We start from the raw sequence: 20,510 nt of genomic DNA, 5'->3' as shown, positions 1-20,510 counted from the left end.
CCGGAGTAAGGCCTCTAGAGCCTTTGACAAAGGCATATAAAGTGAGGTAAAAACCCTCTTGACTCGAGGTGGATATTTGGTTTTCTGTGAGTTACTTCCGGACGCACTGGTGAATGGGGCAACTGTTTTTGATGCGGGGGTGGTGACTATACATACTTCAGAAGATCTTGCAGCTGCATCACCACTGGTGGTCGCATTCGAATTGCGGGAAAACGCCCTCCTGGGCTGCTCCTTCTCCTGGTTAATGAGGCCTTGCTTCATAGCATCCTCAATTTGTACCCCCATCTCATGTAAATCTGAAAAGGTAGGGAAGGGGAGATTGCGCACAATCATCCGAATCTGATCTTTGTCATTGGGCCTAATGGTCATCATTGAGGCCTTGGCCCTCCACCGGGTTACGAAGTCAGAAAAACTCTCCTTAGGCTCCTGCCTAGTCGTCTCGAGATCACGGGTTGTGACCTCGATTTGTGTATTATAGGAGTACTGAGCGTCAAAAGCCTCGGCCATCTCATCCCAATTCCTCTTAACATCGTCTTCTAATTTTGCGTACCAGATAGCGGCCACACCCGACAGGCTTCAGTCGAATAATGAAAGCTTCTGCGGTCTGGTGAGTCCCATTGGCCATAGTATATCTGAGAACAACCGGAGATGCACCATGGGATCCCCAGATCCGTCAAAGCGATCGATTTGTGGCATTTTGAACCTATCTGGCAGCGTCACAGCCACGTCAGTGTACCCGTCCTCAATGTCTGGGATGAACTTTACCCCTTGGGATTTCTTGAACAACTTCTCAAGCTTGCTCAATTTCAATGCTATAGGGTCGACCTCGAATTCGAAGGGAGAGTCCGGTAGGTTGGTAGGTGTTTTGGACAGCTGGGGTAAGATTGGGGGCAGAGCCGGCCCTATCGGAATGTCCGTACCCTCCTGGACATTTAGTGTTTCCTCGGGTGTCTGAACCCCGGTGGTGGAGGAGCTTGATGCGAAGCAGATGCTCCGTTTTGCTGTTGCAACCTGGTGATTAGTTCGGCCTGCTGGGCCATGATCGCAGCCTGCTGTTTGGCAAATTCTGCTTGATGAACAGCGTCCTCCTGCATGGCTTTCATGCTCTCCTGGAGCTGACGCACCATGTCTTCCATCCCTGACATATTGCCTCCTGACATACTGCCTTGATTTATCTGAACTGCCGGTGTATCTATCTCTGTAAAAACAGATATCTCAACCCAACTGCGCACAGGTGAGATGGCTAATGATTGCTGATTCGAACACTGTTGCACTGATGATCTGTGCCTGACTGGCCTTTTTACTCTGCCTCTGGCAAAGGAACACTGATTTCGCTTGAACTGAATCTCTGACCTAACAAAGTCTATCAGTACAAGTCCAATGAACCTCGGGGGATATTGGAGCCTTCTGAAGCTACGGTTCCAAGACTACCCCCCTAGCAAAAGAGAAAACATGCAGCATCTCAGCCTGATTTCACTAAAACAGATATGAGCAGCCGAATAACTGTGCTCTCTACTGAATTCTGTCCAAGATTCTGCCTGTAAACTGATACCCTCAGGTAAAACTGATTCCCAAATACTGATGCCCTCAGGCCTGATACCCAAACTTGCAAACTGTTACACGCATTCCTGTAGGGACACACCCTAAAAGCGCATAGCAAGCAAGTGAGAGTCAAAACACCCCTATGTTGGGGTAGGGTTTCCCTGTCCTATTTTGTCAGGAGCTAGGGTTTCACTACGCACGCAGCGGTTTCAAATAACCTATGATCGGGTAAGCAACCTATCCTAGTTTGGAATGGTCACTATAGATTTCGATATGCACTAGGTCGAATGGTCAAAAAAAGGGTGCCTCGGTAAAATCGGGATTTGTGTTCCCGTCGTGGTAGAGCCCGTAATCGGTCAGTCTTATGGCACGCTTCTCGAAGCGAGCCTCCGGCAAACCGTTCAGGAATAGCATACGGAAAACACGGTGTCCTAAGTGCACCAATGCAAATGCAATGAAAAGAAACACATAAGTGTAATCAAAACAAGATATCATGAGTTTGAGTCAAGTTCTCTAACTCCCCAACAGAGTCGCCAGAAACTGTAGATGTCCCCGAACGTCCCGGGAGGGAAATCCCGTTCTGTTCATTTGGGCTCACTACAGCTCAGGACTCAAATGTCACGGTCCTGTATCTAATCTCGCAGAGTGCAATGCAAGACCGATGAACCATCAAAGAGTCCAAATCTGGCAAATCGTTTTTGAAAATAGATTTTTTTGAAAGAAGTGCCAAACATGGACTAATTTGCCAGATACAGAGTCACCACCTAAATATTTTATTTTGGAGAATTTAGAAAATCCTGACTCGTTTTCCTAAGGCCACGTGTCCGTCATCACCAAAGTTGCCTCGGCTCGGGAACTTGGGTACGATTTGGGGAAGGTCACTTCGTGAGCACCCCCGCTCGCCCGATCAAAGATCGGCCTCTACTAACCGTGATATCGAGTTTTGAAAATATTATGTGCTCTTATTCCGGTTTATTAGCCTAGATTTACTACGTGATGCACACAGCATACAAGTATAGACTGGATCGCCTGAATTGGAACAACACATCTTATGTTTGTTTTTTGAAACAGTTTGCTACTCGCAAGTAGGCTTAAAATGCAGATTTTGCCACCCTCGGGTGGGCTTAGAAAAGAAGGTTTTGCCACTATCTAGTGGGCTTAAAACTCACAGCCAATGCAATATTCCAATTCAGATAATCCGACTTTCACCCACAGGCATTCAGGCAATTATATCACATAAGCACGTAGCCTCATGGTAAGCATGTTGTCATGGCAGTCACTCACACGCATGCAAGGATGCTAAAGCATAAACACTTACTAAGTACTCCAAGCCAAAATAAAAGCTATGTTAGAAATCCGTGCATGATCCTAACTATGCTGAAATGTCTAATGCAACACATGCAAAAGTGTAACTAGGTAGGCTCGGCTATTCTAAAAATGGCATGTGAAATGCAACAACTCGATATACGTATTCAAGTTGGAATTAAAGTACAATGCAGTTAGCATGATGCGCCGAGCCCGGTGCATGCAATACAAATGAATGATGCAAACATGCTATCATAAGTATGCTAATTGAAATATGCCTTAATCTAACCATCATAAGCTGGTAAAATAAAAGGGAGAAAGACGTGGGGTTGGAAGACATACATCACACACACGCACACTTATTACAATTGTGCCTTCGCTCGGAGGATCCGAATAAATAATACAGTCCGAATAAATACAAAACCCAAATTAATTAACAAATTAACTAGGAAAGCAGTAAGCTAGTATGCAAATTCATGGACCGCCTTAGCTCTGTTCCGAATGATGAAAGATGCATGCTTGAGTTGCCTTGGTCGGGAAATTCCTTGCGATGCCCCGGTTTGCCTCTGTTTGCAATTAATTCCAGAATGCTGTGCAAAACTCTAGAAGGCTGTTGATTTCTGGTTTGCTGCAACAGAGAGCAAGAAGGGGGCATGGCAAAGTATTTTCACAGATATATGCACACCTCGATCCTCGTGCCACCAATCATACATCTCGATGCATGATGGCCGAGGAGTCGAATTGCACGACTTAATGTGAAATGAATGCATATGAAAACACAACAAGGCCTAAACTCCATCATGGGTAATCCGGAGTGTCGGCGACCGGGAATTGAGACACGTTTTGTCACTTGGAGTACGAAATGTTCCTCGTTTCCCGTGTTTGGACTAAACCCTACTCCAAACACAATGCAATGAGATGGCATACACAATGCGACTAATCATGCAACCTAGCATATGCAATGCTGTGGACTAAAATGGCATACACAATGTACGTGACATAATATGGCATACACAATGCGCTTACGAAGACTATCATGCGCACATGAACTAAATGGCATATACAAATGCAAGATGGATTTAAACCAAAGTGGGTGAACCTCAGCCACACCCAAATCAGTGGCCAATGATGGAAATGAGACAACCGAAACACATGCAAACATACACGGATGCAAAGGACCGATCCTAAGGCATAACATGCAGCTCTAACTACGCATGGCATAGGATGAAACATGGCATAAAATGACACATGATACAGCTCTGAAATGTGAGAAAAGATGGTCCCGAAACATGCAAACATGTCACACAATGCAAGTTAGAGGGCCCGGGTACCGAAACTAGTGAAGTGCGTTACACTAGAGGTACCCAAAGCAATGCACCAGTGGCAAAACCAATCCCAAACAGACCCTAGGCAGGTCTGAAATAGTGGGAAAATAACCTAAAATGATGGCTCAGAATGCAACGAAATGAAGCTCATTCAATGGTCGGCAAATGAGGCATACAAGCCCGACTCTCAAACGCATTTAAGGAGTGAAAAACATGGTAATATAGCATTCATATAGGCTCTGAAATATGATGCAAAATGGACCCAAAACATGAACACACCTCAGTATATGCATGGAATGGACCTCAAAACTCAAAGTTAAGCATGGGTATTGAACTACAAGCATGCAAAACAAACATCATTCAACTATGAAACTTGAAAGCAGAGCTAGGGTAGTCCAAAATAAGCAGAAAATCAATTTAAGGCATGGCCAAAAAGTGCTAATATGAAGGGCCAAAACAATGTGCAACATAAGCTAGTGAACCATGAGTTGTACTACACCTATATGAAGCATATGAGATCTCACTAAACCAGCCAAAAACAGAAGTATTCCATGCCAAAATATGCCCAAATACTCACTGAAACTCAGTCCATGCATGCAAGAATGATGGGCTCCTTTGGAAAGCCATACAAGGGGTTGTTCTACACATACATGATGGACACACCAAATGGCAAAATTACCTCTGGAAAGAGGTTCTGAGGGTCCTAAAATCCACTAAAAAGAGCCTGAAATGAGTCTAGGAAACATGAAAATAAGGGCCCCTTTGAAAGGCCTTGAATGGGGTTGTTCTGCACATGCATCATAGATACAAAAAATGGCTAAAGGGGCTCCGAACAGAGTCAAGGAAGACCTTAAAACTCACAAATAATGGCCTGAAACAAGACTTCAAAGCATGTAAAATGGAGCTCCTTTGGAAGGCCAATAAAGCTAGTAAAGAGAATAAGGGGTGAGAGAGTCACCCCTCTCTGATTTTGAAGCTCAAAAACACATATTGGCCACTGAAAATCCACTGGTTTTCAGTGGCCAAAAGGCCAAACCAAGGCCAATGCAAATGCTCTAATGCATAGCCCTAAACATGAGGAAATGGAGCATACAAAGGGGAAGATGACCCCAAACAGAAAAAAATTCTTAAATAAACATGTTTAGAAGATCAAAATAAGACTTTTTTCAGTTTATGTTAAAGTCCAAAAATGCTTGCAAATAGGGCTAAAGAATGGAGCAAAATAATGTCAAAATGGGGAAAATGGAGACTTACTCTTGTAGCACAACAATGCAGCAACTTCTGGACCAATAAAGTGAGCTCTCAACCTTTGAAAATCAGTCCCAAGGTGGTTGAATGGATGGTGGAGGCGGTACGCTAGGAGGTGTAGTGTAAATGGTGCAAGAACAAAGGGGTTTTGGAGCTTGGAAGAGAGAGATATGAAGGGAAGTGTATGTATGCTCTAACCAAAGGGTTCAACCCTAGCAATGGAAGAGGAGGCCTCTCTTTATAGAGAAGAGAGGCCAAAGCTTCTCTAAGAAGCTTCAAACCAAGCTCAAAGATCCTCCATACGTGTATGGAGGATCACTTCTGAGGCTTCTAACTGGCACATCTGGCTTACACTCAAAGAGACCAAAAAGCAAGAAGCAGGCCGACCAGTTAAGGTAGTCGGCCGGCCACTCCCCCTGGTCGGTCGACCAGGGGTCAAAAAGGTCAAGTTGAAAAGGTGGTCGGCCATACCAAATTGGTGGCCTCCCAGGTGAGTAAAATACAGCTGTATGGTGGGAGACCAGAAAATGTGACCCAGGAGAGAGAAAAATCATCTTTTTAGCAAGGTTCAAAAGGGTCAAGAAGAATTACTGGTCGGCCTACCCATATTGGTGGCCTCCCAAATGAGCACAACACAATGGTGGTATGAAAAACCAAAAATTGTGGCTCAAAAGTGAGAAAAACCAGTTTTCTGTCAGAAAAACCGGCTGGAGGAGAGAGAAAAAGAAAAAGCTGGTTTCCAAGGAGAAAAGGTGGCCTCCCACCATACTACCACCTCCCTAGCAATGAAAATAGGGTCCCTATCAAAAATGGACCAAGACGGATGCAAAACGAAGGTTTGGGGGCCAAAACGCGCAGCCTGGGGCCTCGAAAACAGGCTGTTAGGTACCGGAAGTGGCGTGCGACCACGAAGGTGGTCTCTCGGGCCACAGTGTCCCTCAAAAGAGAGGAAACAAGGTGTGTGCCAAAAACCGGAGCAAACGGAGGTAGTTAAGCGGTCCCGAATCGAGGCACACGGCCGACCGGAAACTGGGCTCTAAACGGGAAAAATGGCCTATGACCACGAAACGTAGCCTACGGCCACTGAGAGATGGTTTACGAGGCCTCTCCCTCCTTTCGGGAAGAGAAAACAGAGAAAACAGGACCTGATTCGCAAACCGAGGCAAAACACAAAAGAGCCCGAAGTCCGGAGGCAAGGCTCGCAGCTGAGACTCTGAAACCTCAGAACGAGCACAATATGCACCATCACCGAGCGCTCAATCGGTGACGTCTGAGTCTTAAGGTCGGTCAAAAATGGGGTGTCTACACTTACTCTCAACAATGTGTTGCATGTACTGGATATTTGCAAGAATCTTGTTTCCGGATCTTTGTTGAGTAAGAATGGGTTTAGGCTAGTGTTTGAGAGTGATAAATTTGTACTTACTAAGAATGGGATGTATGTAGGAAAATGTTACATGTCTGATGGCCTTTTCAAGATGAATGTAATAACCGTTGTACTGTCAGTTATTAATAAAAATATATCTTCTTCTTACTTGCTTGAGTCTTCAAATTTATGGCATGGTAGACTAGGACATATTAATTATAGATCTTTGTGTAGATTAATTAATATGAAATGTTTACCTAAATTTGATATTGATTCAAATCATAAATGTGAAATTTGTGTTGAGGCAAAATTATCCAAAATTCCTTTTCATTCAATTGAAAGAAGTACGGAACCACTTGAATTAATTCATAGTGACATTTGTGATTTTAAATCAATTCAAACTAGAGGTGAGAAAAAATATTTTATCACTTTTATAGATGACTATACTAGATATAGTTATGTTTATTTAATTTGAACTAAGGATGAAGCTTTGGAAACTTTCATTCAATATAAGAATGAAGTTAAAAATCAACTTGGTAAGAAAAAAAAAAAAAAAAAAACTAAGAAGTGATAGAGGTAGTAAATATGAATCACCTTTTGGTGAGTTTTGTAAAGAACATTGAATAATTCATCAAACCACCTCTCCTTACTCACTTCAGCAAAATGGAATTGCTGACAGGAAAAATAGACTTTAAAAGAAATGATGAATGTCATGTTGATAAGTTCTAGATTACCTCAGAACTTGTGGGGAGAAGTAATACTTTCTGCTAATTATATACTTAATAAAGTACCCCGAAAGAAAGTGAATCAAACACCTTATGAAATGTGGCATGGAAGAGTACCATCCTACATATACTTAAAAGTGTGGGGGTGTTTGGCTAAAGTGGCTATTCCTAGTCCTAAAAAGACTAAGATAGGTCCTAAAATCGTTGATTGCATTTTCATTGGTTATGCAAAATGAAGAAGAGGAACTTAGGTGTAGTAAACGTGCTAGAATCTCAAAATCTTTTGGTCCAGATTTTCTAACATTTTTGTTAGAAAATGAGCTTTTAACTTTTAAAGAGGCTATGTCTAGTCCTGAGGCTCCTTTATGGAAAGAAGTTGTCAATAGTGAAGTTGAATCTATCTTACAAAATCACACTTGGGAATTAGTGGACTTACCACCAGGTTGCAAACCTCTTGGGTACAAGTGGATTTTCAAAAAAAAAAAAAAATGAAAGCGGATGGATCAATTGACAAATACAAGGCAAGACTTGTGGCCAAAGGGTATAGACAAAAAAAAGGTCTTGATTAATTTGACACACACACACACCGGTTACTAGAATAACATCCATTAGAATGTTAATTGCTATTGCATCTTTGTACAATCTAGAAATTCATCAAATAGATGTGAAATTCGCTTTCTTAAATGGTGAGTTAGATGAAGAAATTTATATGGAATAACCAGAAGGATTTTATATTCCAAGGAAAAAAAAGAAAGTGCGTAAATTGGTTAAATCATTATATGGTTTAAAATAAGCGCCAAAGTAATGGCATGAGAAATTTGACAAGGCAATGATGTTAAATAGTTTTAGAATTATTGAGTGTGACAAATGTATTTATATTAAAAACACAGACAAAAGTTATGTCATTGTATGTCTTTATGTAGATGATATGCTCATCATAGGTAGTAATAATGATATGATTAAAACTACCAATAAAATGTTGAATAAACATTTTGACATGAAGAACATGGGCATTGCTGATGTAATTCTTGGTATGAAAATTACCAAAACATCAGAAGGATATACTTTGTCACAATCTCATTACATTGAGAAAATACTTGACAAAATTAGTAAAGATGATGACCATCTTACTAGAACACCTGTAGATGTTAATTTGTTTTTTTTCTAAGAATGTACATGAAAGTATTTCTCAATTAGAGTATGTCCAAATTATTGGAAGCTTAATGTACTTGATGAACTGCACTCGCCCGGATATAGCTTATGCAGTAAGTAAATAAAGTAGATATACGAGTAACCTAGGAGTAGAACACTGGAAAGCAATTATAAGGGTTCTTAGATATCTCCGATTTACTCGTAACATTGGGCTGAATTATACTAGATATCCAGCAGTACTTGAAAGACACTGTGATGCAAATTGGATATCGGATACTAGAGACTCAAAGTCTACCCGTGGGTATGTCTTGACTCTTGGTAGGGTTGTTGTATCTTGGAAATCTTCCAAACAGACTTGTATTGCTAGGTTTACTATGGAATCAGAATTCATAGCTTTAGATAAAGGTGGGAAAGAAGCAGAATGGCTTCGCCACTTCCTTGAAGATATTCCAATGTGGCCAAAACCAGTGCCTGCTATTTGCATACATTGTGATAGTCAATCAGCAATTGGTAAAGCACAGAGTCATATGTATAACGGTAAATCACGACACATTCGTCGTCGATATAACACCGTAAGACAACTACTCTCTAATGCAATTATTTCCATTGAATATGTGAAGTCTAAAGACAACATAGTGGATCCACTAACCAAAGGGTTAGCAAGAGAGCTAGTTGAGAATTCATCGAGGGGAATGAGACTTAAGCCTATTAAATAAGAGTTACCACAATGGCAACCCAACCTAGTTGACTGGAGATCCCAAGATCTAGGTTCAAAGAGACAACCGAGTTGTGTATGACTCAGAAAGATCATTGGGGAGTCCAACTCCTACCCATTTCTAGGATGAAATAGTGATGTCTGCAGTGTTTTAGGTTAAGTAAAATTTTAATGATTCTTATATCTAGGTAAACCTAGTGGAGTATGGCAGGATACTCTTCATAAGAATCACCTATGTGAGCATGAACTGGGCTAGTTCTATGAGATTTGTGAAGGGCTACAATTCTCAAGAGCACTCATGAAAGACCAGGTTGTTCAGGACCAAAATGAACACAATAGTGAGAACTAAACTATGTTTGGGGATATACTATGTGAGTTCTATTGTCTTATTTTACACAAACGGCTAAACAGTTCAAGACATCATATTCACTAGTTAGCTAGTAAATTTGACAGTGTCTTACAAGGGAAGGTTCAAAGCCAAAAGTTACCTATCAATTGCAGAATATTTCCAATTTCTGTACTCTCTATAATTAGATCATGTTGTTGCATTTTCTCTCCGTCAAATTCTATTCATGTGGGGGATTGTTGGAAAATTGGTTTTATTAAGCTTATTTTGGGCCAACTGTGAGCTCAAAATTGAGTGGGCCCCAAACGTCTTTTGGGTGCGGGTCCAAAGAGGTGACGTGTTCCTTGTCGCGTGGTAAGTCACACGGTGAAGACGGTTCGTCAAAACCATTTATGAGTGAATGGGAACTTGACGTTATTTTCGGGTTCGTGGAATTGAACAAATTCAAGAATTAAATGTGGGTTTCCTTATATGAGTTGTCCCACATTGAAACTTGAAGAGAGCTTTTATGAGTATATAAGCTCTAGGTGTACAACCTTGGGCTGGGCCCCAAGGGGCACCCCAAGTTTGTAGAAGGGAGGAGTTATGGACAAAATGAACCTTAGCCCAAATCACCACACGCGTGCACCATTGCAGCCGTCCGTCCGGTCGAGCCGAGCCATGCCGGGTGTAGGTGTAGGTTGTGGGCCTGGTCGGTTCTAATATTAATTTTTTGGACAAAATTTATTTGAATTTTTTCCAAAATTTCTTGCAGGAAAAATTAATTTAAATTTTGTAATTCGAATTTGAATTTGAATTCAAATTCTTGTCCAATTTTGTGACTCATTTTGTCCAAATTTCCTACAGAAATTGCCAAACAAATTTAAACAATTTCAGATCTGTTAAATTGTCCAAACAGATTCCAAATATGGACAGTTTTTCAACTGAAGCAGTTAATCTGTTGAAACAGTTTGCAAATCTGTTTGATTTCAAACAACACCTGTTCAATTCAAAAACCCATCTGTTCACTTCAAATTTTGCACCTGTTTAGGTCTATAAAACCAGATCTGTCCAGCAGATTTTAGATCCAAAAAATTGACAGAAAAAATTTCTTTTTGCTTTCCTATTTCCTTCATTTGGGTTTATAATCTTCATTATAGTTTTAGAGAAAATTAAAGAGAGTATTGGAACACAAGGTTCTAGTTCGCCAGACAAATTTGTTTGGAGTGCTACTACAAATTTGTGAAGATCATTGTATCTTGGGAGATAGACGCCACTCAACTGGAAACACCGTAACGGGGCGAATCTGTTTTAAGGACAGAATGTCACACATTCGACTTGGTCTTTTATTTTTCATTCAGTTCGATAAAATAAATTATGTAAGTTATTTATTTTATTTTGTTTGATTTAGTTTCAATTTATTTATGTATTTACACAGAAGATTGTTCCAACAGTAGAAGACCACCAAACTGTATCAAATCTGTGATCCAAACAGTCTTTTGAAACACACACCGCGTGAGACAAAAATCTCACCCAAGCACAAGACCACCTCACAAATTGATTGAGCAATCAATCTTCAAAAAGCAGAGCACAAGTTTTTCTTTTACTCCACGTTGCACCCACCGAATTGATTAATCAATTGTTCTATAGCAACCGCTGTACACCCACGACAAAAACAATACCAACACTAATCAAATATTGTTAATTCTTAGGTTTTATATTAAAACCCATTGGGCCTCCAAAAGTTAGGTATAATAAATTAAAAATATATTATAACCAACACCAATCCAAATTAAATATTTTAATAAACCAATTGGGTCCCATACTCCAATAAGGAAGTATACCCAACAATTCGAGGAGAGGAAGAATGAGGAGGAGATGAAGTTTGCAACGGTGGTGAGTAGAGTAATAGAGAGGATGAAGGGGGTGGAGAAGGCGGTGGAGTTTAGCGTGAGGAAGAGCGAGTCAAAGGTGAGGTTGGCTGGGCATGAGAATGGAAGGAAAGGGAAGTTGGAGATTGAGGCAGAGATGTTCACAATCATGACGTTGTTTTGACCCGCCACAAGAAACAATGGCAAAGGATCCGGACTCATATTAATAATCTCCTCACCCAATCTCACAGTATGAAGCCAAACAAACTTTGCCTAAATTATACTATATGTTGAACTACATATGATCCAACCCTCCTCCAATAACTTTTTCTCCACCATCCCTAGCCATTTATTCCTGTGTTTAGCATCGTTACCTTTCTTACCACCCATCCCTTCTCCTAGCCGCACCGTTTCTCTTTTCCAGCTGCGCCTCCCTTATCCTTTTCTAACTACCTCTTTCTTCCAACGCTGATTTCCTCTCTCATTCTCATTTACACTGGCTCTATTAATGTTTAGTTGAAAAATTTAAGAACATAATTGAAAATAGAAAGGAAAAAGGTAACTAAAATGTGAATAAAATAAACCTCCTAAATTTACTTAGTTTCACATACATTTTTTCTTTCCCTTTTCAAATTTCTTCTCAAATCTCTCAACCAAATACACTATTTCATTATGATGTAGAAATTTGATGTGGAAACTGGAAAGTGAGCCGAATAACTAATAAAAAAATAAAAAGAAAGCAAAAATGAAACAAATGCAACAACGTAAAAACAGGGAGTCGAAAAAGAAACAGAGACCCGTATTCTCCACACTTTCTGAGACGAGAAAATCGATGTTGTTTTTTTTTCTATTTCCCAAATTAGCATTTAATCATCTCTCAATCAACCAGAAAATTGAGTTCTTTTTCTTCTTTTTGAAAACTTCATTGCAATGAAGATTTGCCCCTATCAAAGTCATCAACTTCATATATGCAGGATTTCACAATTAATAAATCAAATTTTTTTAATTGCTTTGATTGAGTTTGGCTTTTAATTAGTTTGCGTTCTACATTTGACCTAGAAAAAATACTTCAATTTCTTTTGTATCAGAACAATGCTTTGTTGTTGGCCGGAAGTAAGTTTGGTGAAGTACCGAAAAAGGTTTTTCTTCTCTTATAATTTTCTCTCACTACGAACCAACCCCACTTGCAATTACTTCATCTTGAAAATTTATTGGTCAGTCCAGGGCGTCACCTAACCATATCCCTTACCAATCACAATTCACTATGCCCCTCACGTTCCCTAATTACCCAACACAAATTTGTGGTCCTACCCTCTCCATCAATCACAACACTATTGGGCACCACGTAGTGGTGCCCAAGACCAACTAATAACTTCTCCTTCATCTTAGGTCACCATATCTTCCATTTTTCTTCATTTCTGGTTGTTATAATTTTGAGACAAGAATCTCTAACGAAGATTTTACCTGTCGCCACTCAGATCTAAGTCATGTAAAGTCATTCGCAGAAAATAGATCTAAATCATCATAAGAGTGATATTTACCCTTTTTCCGTTAATGTCTTAGACGGTGTTAGAATGGTTGTGATTGCAATGAATTTAAAATATCAATGTTTAAATTAAAACAATTACAAGTCTAGGGTTTAATTTGTTACCAGCCCCAACCTTTGGGTGTTTTTTGGTAATTATCCTAATATTATTTTTCCTTTCGATTTTACTTAATAAAAACACATAAATAAAATATTAAAATTTAAATTAACAAAATTATTCAGGATTGGAAGTCAAACTTTGATTTTTATTGTTATTATTAATTTTTTTGTTTTTTGCCAATTTCACAAAAATTATCTTCAGATTTGGAAAGAAAAGTGTCCAACTTCTATTCTTCTAGATTGACCCAATCCAAACGTTCAGTATATAAATTCAGAAGACCCCACTCTCGCGCGAACCAAGAAGAGAAGGCTGAGATCTCCAACTTGGGGGAATTTACGCACCAGCAAATGGTATGTTTTATTTCACTGCGGCATTTCATCGAACACTTTCACTTCAATCTGTTTGAATATTTTGATGACGAACTCGCATCTTTGGATGTGTGGTTGTTGCAGTCAGTGACGATTCACACCAATCTCGGAGACATCAAGTGCGAGATCGCTTGCGATGAGGTCCCCAAAGCAGCCGAGGTTAGTAACCCCACCTTCACAATGTCTCGTTTTCCCCTCTGTTTGTTTCCTGGGCAAAAAAAAAAAAAAAGAAAAGAAAAAGTGAAAAGATTATTCCAAACCTTGTGGTTTTTGTTTCCGTTATGTATATTTAGTTTAATATATGAAAAGTGAGCTCAATAAAGCAAACCAGTTGTGTTAATCTTCAGTTTACTGGATTTTTTTTTTTTCTTGAGTGTAAAGATGGAATAATTTAAGGGTTGAATGTTTAGTTTCTATCGCTTGACTAGGTAGGAATTGTTTGTTATACGTCGGTTAGTTTTAATATTACAGATGAATTTATATATTTTTTATGATTAGATAGTCAATTAAAAATCTTATGGCATGTTTTAATGTTGATTTGTGGCTTTGAGTGAAATTGCAGAAAAAACTCATGTTTAGTAACCCAGATGAATGATTATAAGGAGGGGGTTTTAATGATATTCCTCTTACCAGTGATAATAGTCTGTAGTGGATACCGTTGTTTGTGCTTAATCCATGACTCCTCAACAAAGATTGTCTTGGGTATTATTTAGGTGATTATGACCTTCAAGTCTGCTATGCCAAGTTGGTCTTGTATAGCAGCCAAAAGTTTTGAGCAGTAGGTGGAGGAGCTGTTGAACTGTAAAGCAGGAGATGAGGTCTAATTGGAAGTTAAACATCGTTGTTCAATTGTTGAACTGTAAAGCAGGAGATGAGGTCTAATTGGAAGTTAAACATTGTTGTTCATGTAAGTTAGGAGCTATAGACACCAAGACTATGATGTGTGTATTAGGAAGGGAAGGATTCCACTGACCAAAAAGTTGGTGGTTGAAAATTCTTAGTTTTCTGTGATAAATTCAAGGATGGGCATGTTTGCCAAAGGTGGAGATATGAGTTTTTACAAGCTCTACATTTAAACTCTAGGTCTTTATGACACTGAGTGGATGAAATTTGGAGGTGATATATCTTAAGAATAATAGGTAGAAATGTGTTTAAAAGTGAAAAATTGTTCATTTGTTGAAGAATATGCTCTGTTGGATCCTTGTTTTTTGGATGTTGTCTTTAGTGTTAACTGATATAGACGATAATTTTCTATACTTTCGTGAGATACAAAATTCCAAATTGTTCATTTTTTACTTTTCAGAGACAAACAATTGTTCTGTATTTGTCTTATCTATATTGATAACTGTATTTCAATGCTTTGGGTGGGAAGTTTAGGGATGTAACTCAAGTAGTGTTGCATAGGTACGCTTAAAACTCAGATTACTGGAGCACAACGTTTTCAAGGAGAGTTGGAAAATCCGCATTGATTTTAGTTTCTTAGGCTTGTTCATTTCCATGGTTACTATTTCCTTTTCAGATTGTGCCAACCCTAGTGTTCAATCTCTTTTTATAAAAAAACCAGATGATAACTCTGTTATGTTCATGCAAAGCTGTTGATGATTTATCCCGTTCACCATTGATCCTTTAAAATAAACCTAGAGGACCATGCAGACCCGATAAGCATCATATGTGCTGAATATATTGAAGCTCATTATTGAGTGGTTTGGTGCCTTTACATGCTAGTCCCGATCCTTGTGGTATTCATTATACTCGGGGTGTAAAAGTCTGAACACTGGCACCACCAATCACAGATGTGTAATAGCTGTTTCTTCAACTGACTCTCCATTTTCATCAATGCAGATTCGGGGTCGTTGGTTTAGTTTCCCAAGTGCCCCCTATTGTTTATTTATTTATTTTATTTCACATTGAATTTGAATGAATGTGATGCAAGTCTTTACTTATTCTTGTATGGTGAAGTAATTACTACCATAACCCGGTTAAATTTTCATATAAATATTGTTCTTCCTTATCTTATTTTTCATTTCATGGTTTCTGCTTTTCATGTGATAACAGCAAATTCTTATTGGTATTTTCTAGAATCGTACTCTATAGTCTAAACTTATTTAGCATGAGAACTTCATATTGGTTCAGTCACCACTTTCTTCTTGCTATGAGCATGTAATGTATTTGTACTGACAAATTTCTTTCTGTTTTGTTAATAATGCATTTTTGGAGTCTGTTGTATGTGGTGATTGCAGCTGAAACTTTTGCTAGAGCTGCAGCAATATTCCATTTTAGACCATTACTTTACTTATCATGGGCTAACTGTATGTGTACTTGATTTGGATTCAGAATTTTTTGGCACTATGTGCCAGCGGCTATTATGATGGGACCATATTCCACCGAAATATAAAGGGTTTTATGATCCAAGGTGGAGACCCGACAGGCACAGGGAAAGGAGGGACCAGTATATGGGGAAAGAAGTTCAGTGATGAGATAAGAGAGTCTCTCAAGGTAAATTGACAATTTCTCAAGCTGCCGATATTTGCCTTTTGCTTTCTGTATCTCTTGAATTTATTGATTCTTGATCCACTTTCTTTTTACTGAACAAATTCACTTTCATGAAATGTGTCTTCTCTTGTCAAAAGGGAGAAAAGTGATCACAACTTAATATTAGATGGACACAAGCCTGTAATCAATTTTATGATTTGTGAGCTGAGAGCTAAAAAGAGGCTAGGGTGCCCTTGACTTGGGAAAATTTGATTGGCATATGATAACTATGAGTCTGCCTCTCTCTCTCTCTCTATATATATGTGTGTGTGTGTGTGTGTGTAGGAAAAAGGGCAGTGGGGGTGCCACAAATTAGAGCAGGCTGCAATAGTATTCTGAGCCCTAGACAGGCCTGACCCTTCTAAACTTTTACAGTCGTGGAGATTTTTACATGATATTAAGCATAAGAGATCCTTTCAAAAGAAATAGTCCGGTTGGTTCAACCAATTGTTCTTGTTACGTCTTAAATGTTGCAGTGTGACAAGTTGCCTGATGCTGGACAACATGTTTATTGATTGGTGTTACTTCTCAGTGTGAACCTGACTTTTTTCTTTGGCTCTTCTTCCAGCACAATGCAAGGGGTGTACTGGCAATGGCCAATAGTGGTCCCAACACTAATGGAAGCCAGTTCTTCATGACTTACGGAAAGCAACCACATCTCAATGGATTGTACACTGTGTTTGGCAAAGTAATTCATGGGTTTGAGGTCCTCGATCTCATGGAAAAGGTACTTTCGTATTTGTTGGTGACCGAGGCTTATTATCTCTTTCATAGACTGGAGTATGTAATTTGTATCACTAAGAGAGTGTTTGTTTATCACCATATAACTAGGTTGAAAATGAGTTGAGCCGAGCTGAGCTTTTGAGGTCTTGAGCTCATCTCAAAAATTAATCCAGCTTGAGCTTGGCTCGGCTCATTAATACTAATCCTACTCAAGCTCGGCTTGAAGCACGATAATGAAGAAAAAGTTCGGCCTAATAACCAAACTTGGTCGACCTGTTAAATATTATTCTATATAAAATATGCATATATAATACATTTTTCATTATTTAAAAATAAAAATATTTATCTTATTATCTAAATAAATAATTAACGAGCCAAGTTTATTCTAGCTCGAGCTCGGCTCGGTTCATCTCGTTTATTAAATGATCCTAAAAATCTAGTTTGGGCTCATTTATATACATAACGAACCGAGTCAAGCCATCCAAGCCAAGCTGAATCCTTACCGAGTTGAATCGAGCCAAGCGCACTAGCAGTGCGATTCATTTGTAGACCTACATATAATATAACCTATATGTTTATTGCCAATGATTATTGATGTTGATGATTTCCTAGATGAGGCTTATTTTTTAATTTTCACCATGAGTGTGCCATGCTTCTTGATATGGTGCTTCTGGACTCTCTTGACATGAGTATATAGTAGATACTTTATTCATTAACCTGTTTCTGGGGTTTTTGCAGACTCCAACTGGACCAGGGGATCAACCTCTTGCTGAAATCAGAATCAATCGTGTAACAATACATGCTAACCCACTCGCCGGATAGGCTTTTTCCAAACGATTTTTGGTTGTTAGTTTGTTTCTGTGGAAGTCAGAGTAGTGAAAAATCAACTTTTACTGGGCAGTTTTTTGTCATTTGCTGTTACAGACTTGAATTTTAGGTAAAATTGAAAGTAAGAAAAAATGAATCTGTTGTATTTTCATTACTTGCTAACTTTTGTTGGTCACATTTGGATGTTTTACGACTAGATAAATGAATCTGAGCTCCATGTATAGAACTGGGTTCATCTTTATTTAAAGCTATGTGGTCCTAGCAATTGATTTGGTTTTTGTTTTCATTGTTTTTTATTTCGAACAATGTTTTTGTTTTCTTTGTTATTAGTTTGTTCCTGTTGAATATCCATAGCTAGATATATTAGTTGTGAGTTGGGTCTAGGATTGTCATCCATTGGAGGATACAAGAACATATTGTTTTAGACTGATAATTTTCTGTCCGGATCTCTCTTGTTCTAAGATTTCTTCCCACCACACGATCAAGCAAGAGACTCATTATGTGATAGAGAGATAGTTTGGAATAGGAAGATACAGAATTATGGGTTCAGACGATCTAGCCTCGCCGGTTTAGGATGGTTTCTATTCATGACTAGCCTTCGCAAATGACCTTCAGCGGTTTTAATCTTGTAAATTCTAATGTAGTGATTTTCGACTACGAGAATATATTATCAAATTAAAAGAATTTTCATATTATAACTTTTATTTATTATTTATTTATTTATTTATTTTCTCGGTTGTTTCATCAAAGAACACTGCACAATACAAAAAAGAGCTTATATTTACTGGAATGCTTTGGAAGTAAAAATACTTTAACTTTCATATTTCAACATCGAATTTGTGAAGCTTCAGGGAAAAGAAAATAACAACCCCATTGAGAATTGATTATTTTAGTTATTTTTTAACTTTTTATGAAAAAATAAAATAGAGTGATATGATAATTTATAATGACTTTCAAACTTTTTGATTATAAATGTTACTCTTCAAATGCAAACGATGTATTTTGGTTGGATTTGTTAAAAATAAAAGGTTGGTGACTTTTTATAAAAGGTGTCAAAAAATAAAAAATTATTTGATTATTCATAATGACTTTTTAATTAAAATATTTTATTTTCAAACATAGCCAATTTTTACTCAAGTATATTGGGCTATAAATCGGTTGAGTGAGTTATAACTTATTCAAATTTATTGAGGTTTATAAATATGTTTTTTCATTTATTTATGTTAAGCTAATCTCTGACAAATTTAATTGAGTGAAGTTATAATTTGAAAATATAAATAGGCCCTATTTGAAAATTTACGTAATATACAACTTTTAAATAAATTAAAAAAAGTTGAGAATATTGAGATGATAAAAAGGAAATGTTGTTATCCTTTACTTTTTACTTATTAATTTTTAATTTGATATTAATTTGATAAAAAAATATTTCATATTTTAAACAACTTAAAGTTATTCAAAAACTTAAAGAGTTCATACAAAAAGTCAATCCATTTTATCTATTTTTTGTACTTTTTTTCTTGTAAAAATACTAAAAAAAATAATTCCTAAATGAATTTGTAAATTATCTAAATTATAAAATTACATTTTTACCTATCAAATTAAGATCAACGATTATTGATTTATACAATTATCTATAATTCAATCAAATGAACAAAATTTAAAATTTTTTAGAAACTAGGGCCCGTTTGACAGTCAATACTTTTAGTTAAAAAAATTAAAAAGTCACAAAAAATTAAAAAAATTAAAATATCACATTATACATATCAATCAGTTATTTTTTCTTCACAATTATCTATTTAACTTAAAAATATATTCAAAACACATTAACTTTTGAAAAAATTATATTTCAGTGAAGCAGTGATAAAAAAAATAAAAATAAAATTCATAATAGTATAATTCTTCTATATGTATGGTATAAATTCATTCATGTAATTAGTGCAACTCTTCCTATGTATTAGAGTTGCGCCAAAAAAAAAAAAAAAAAAAAAAAATCATATTTATAATTCAATTATTTTGTGATTGTTCCACGTGTATTTACAATTTCCCCTTAACATTAGAAAAATAAATTACCAAACTAATACTAAATAAAACTGATAATTTAGAGTAGATAATTTGAAAGATAAGAAGTCAAAGCTTTCATTTGGAAGCGTTTTTTTTATTTGATTTTTTAGTTTATTAGTTTTTTTTTTTTGACCACTTTAACTTAACTAAAAATGTTTCGTATGGGATGAACTTTTAATTTTTTCAATAATTTTATGAAAAAAATAAAATAATTATGTTTTAAATATGTTATGTTGTTTTATTGATTTTTTGACTTATTTTGTCATTTAACGAATTAAATTAGTCTCAACTATCTTATCAAGCAAGACCAAATTGTTTTGAAAAGTGTTAAATAAATTAATTTTTTTATTTATTACAAAAAAATACGAAAAGTAAAAAGTTAATGTGATTTAAGTAAACGAGGGTGCACCAATTGGTATAGCAATATGTATCAATTTATATTATAATATTATTATTAATCCAACATATTGTTAGTGTTTGGGAAGTGAATTTTTTTGAAAGTTTTTTTAGTTGTAGGATATTATTGGAGAAATTTTTTTTTACGTTTGGAGAGATAGTTAGATTTTTTTTGTAATTAGATGCGATATTTATGAGATAAGAAAAATGAAATAATTATAGCGTTTGATGTGATATTTTATTTGAATTAATTTTTTTTTGATTTTGTAACTAATTTGTGTTTTAATAAAAAAAACAAAAAAAAAACCAAAAATTAAACTTTCCAAACACCCCCATCATATCAATTATAAAAACTCAAAATTTCTAAAATAATATCACAACATCT

At 37.0% G+C, this 20,510-nt stretch overlaps 1 protein-coding gene and 1 pseudogene across 1 annotated transcript; both read left to right on the top strand.

The window, feature by feature from the left end:
* LOC114284937 (CBL-interacting serine/threonine-protein kinase 6-like) overlaps positions 1–11,755 on the top strand; it is a 63,744-nt pseudogene extending 51,989 nt beyond the window's left edge.
* Positions 11,756–13,217: 1,462 nt separating this feature from the next.
* LOC114284929 (Cyclophilin-like peptidyl-prolyl cis-trans isomerase family protein) lies at positions 13,218–17,915 on the top strand. Its single transcript, XM_028227888.2, has 5 exons — positions 13,218–13,567; positions 13,670–13,744; positions 15,920–16,081; positions 16,686–16,844; positions 17,579–17,915. Exons 1-5 carry the CDS (start codon positions 13,565–13,567, stop codon positions 17,660–17,662), a joined length of 483 nt encoding a protein of 160 aa, XP_028083689.1. The 5' UTR covers positions 13,218–13,564; the 3' UTR covers positions 17,663–17,915.
* Positions 17,916–20,510: the final 2,595 nt, after the last annotated feature.

Source organism: Camellia sinensis, chromosome 5 (genome assembly GCF_055761805.1).
Source record: "Camellia sinensis isolate YWXY chromosome 5, ASM5576180v1, whole genome shotgun sequence".
In the NCBI taxonomy this organism is placed as follows: domain Eukaryota; kingdom Viridiplantae; phylum Streptophyta; class Magnoliopsida; order Ericales; family Theaceae; genus Camellia; species Camellia sinensis.
Note: the sequence above shows the minus strand (reverse complement) of the source record. Positions and strands in the feature narration are given on the sequence as shown.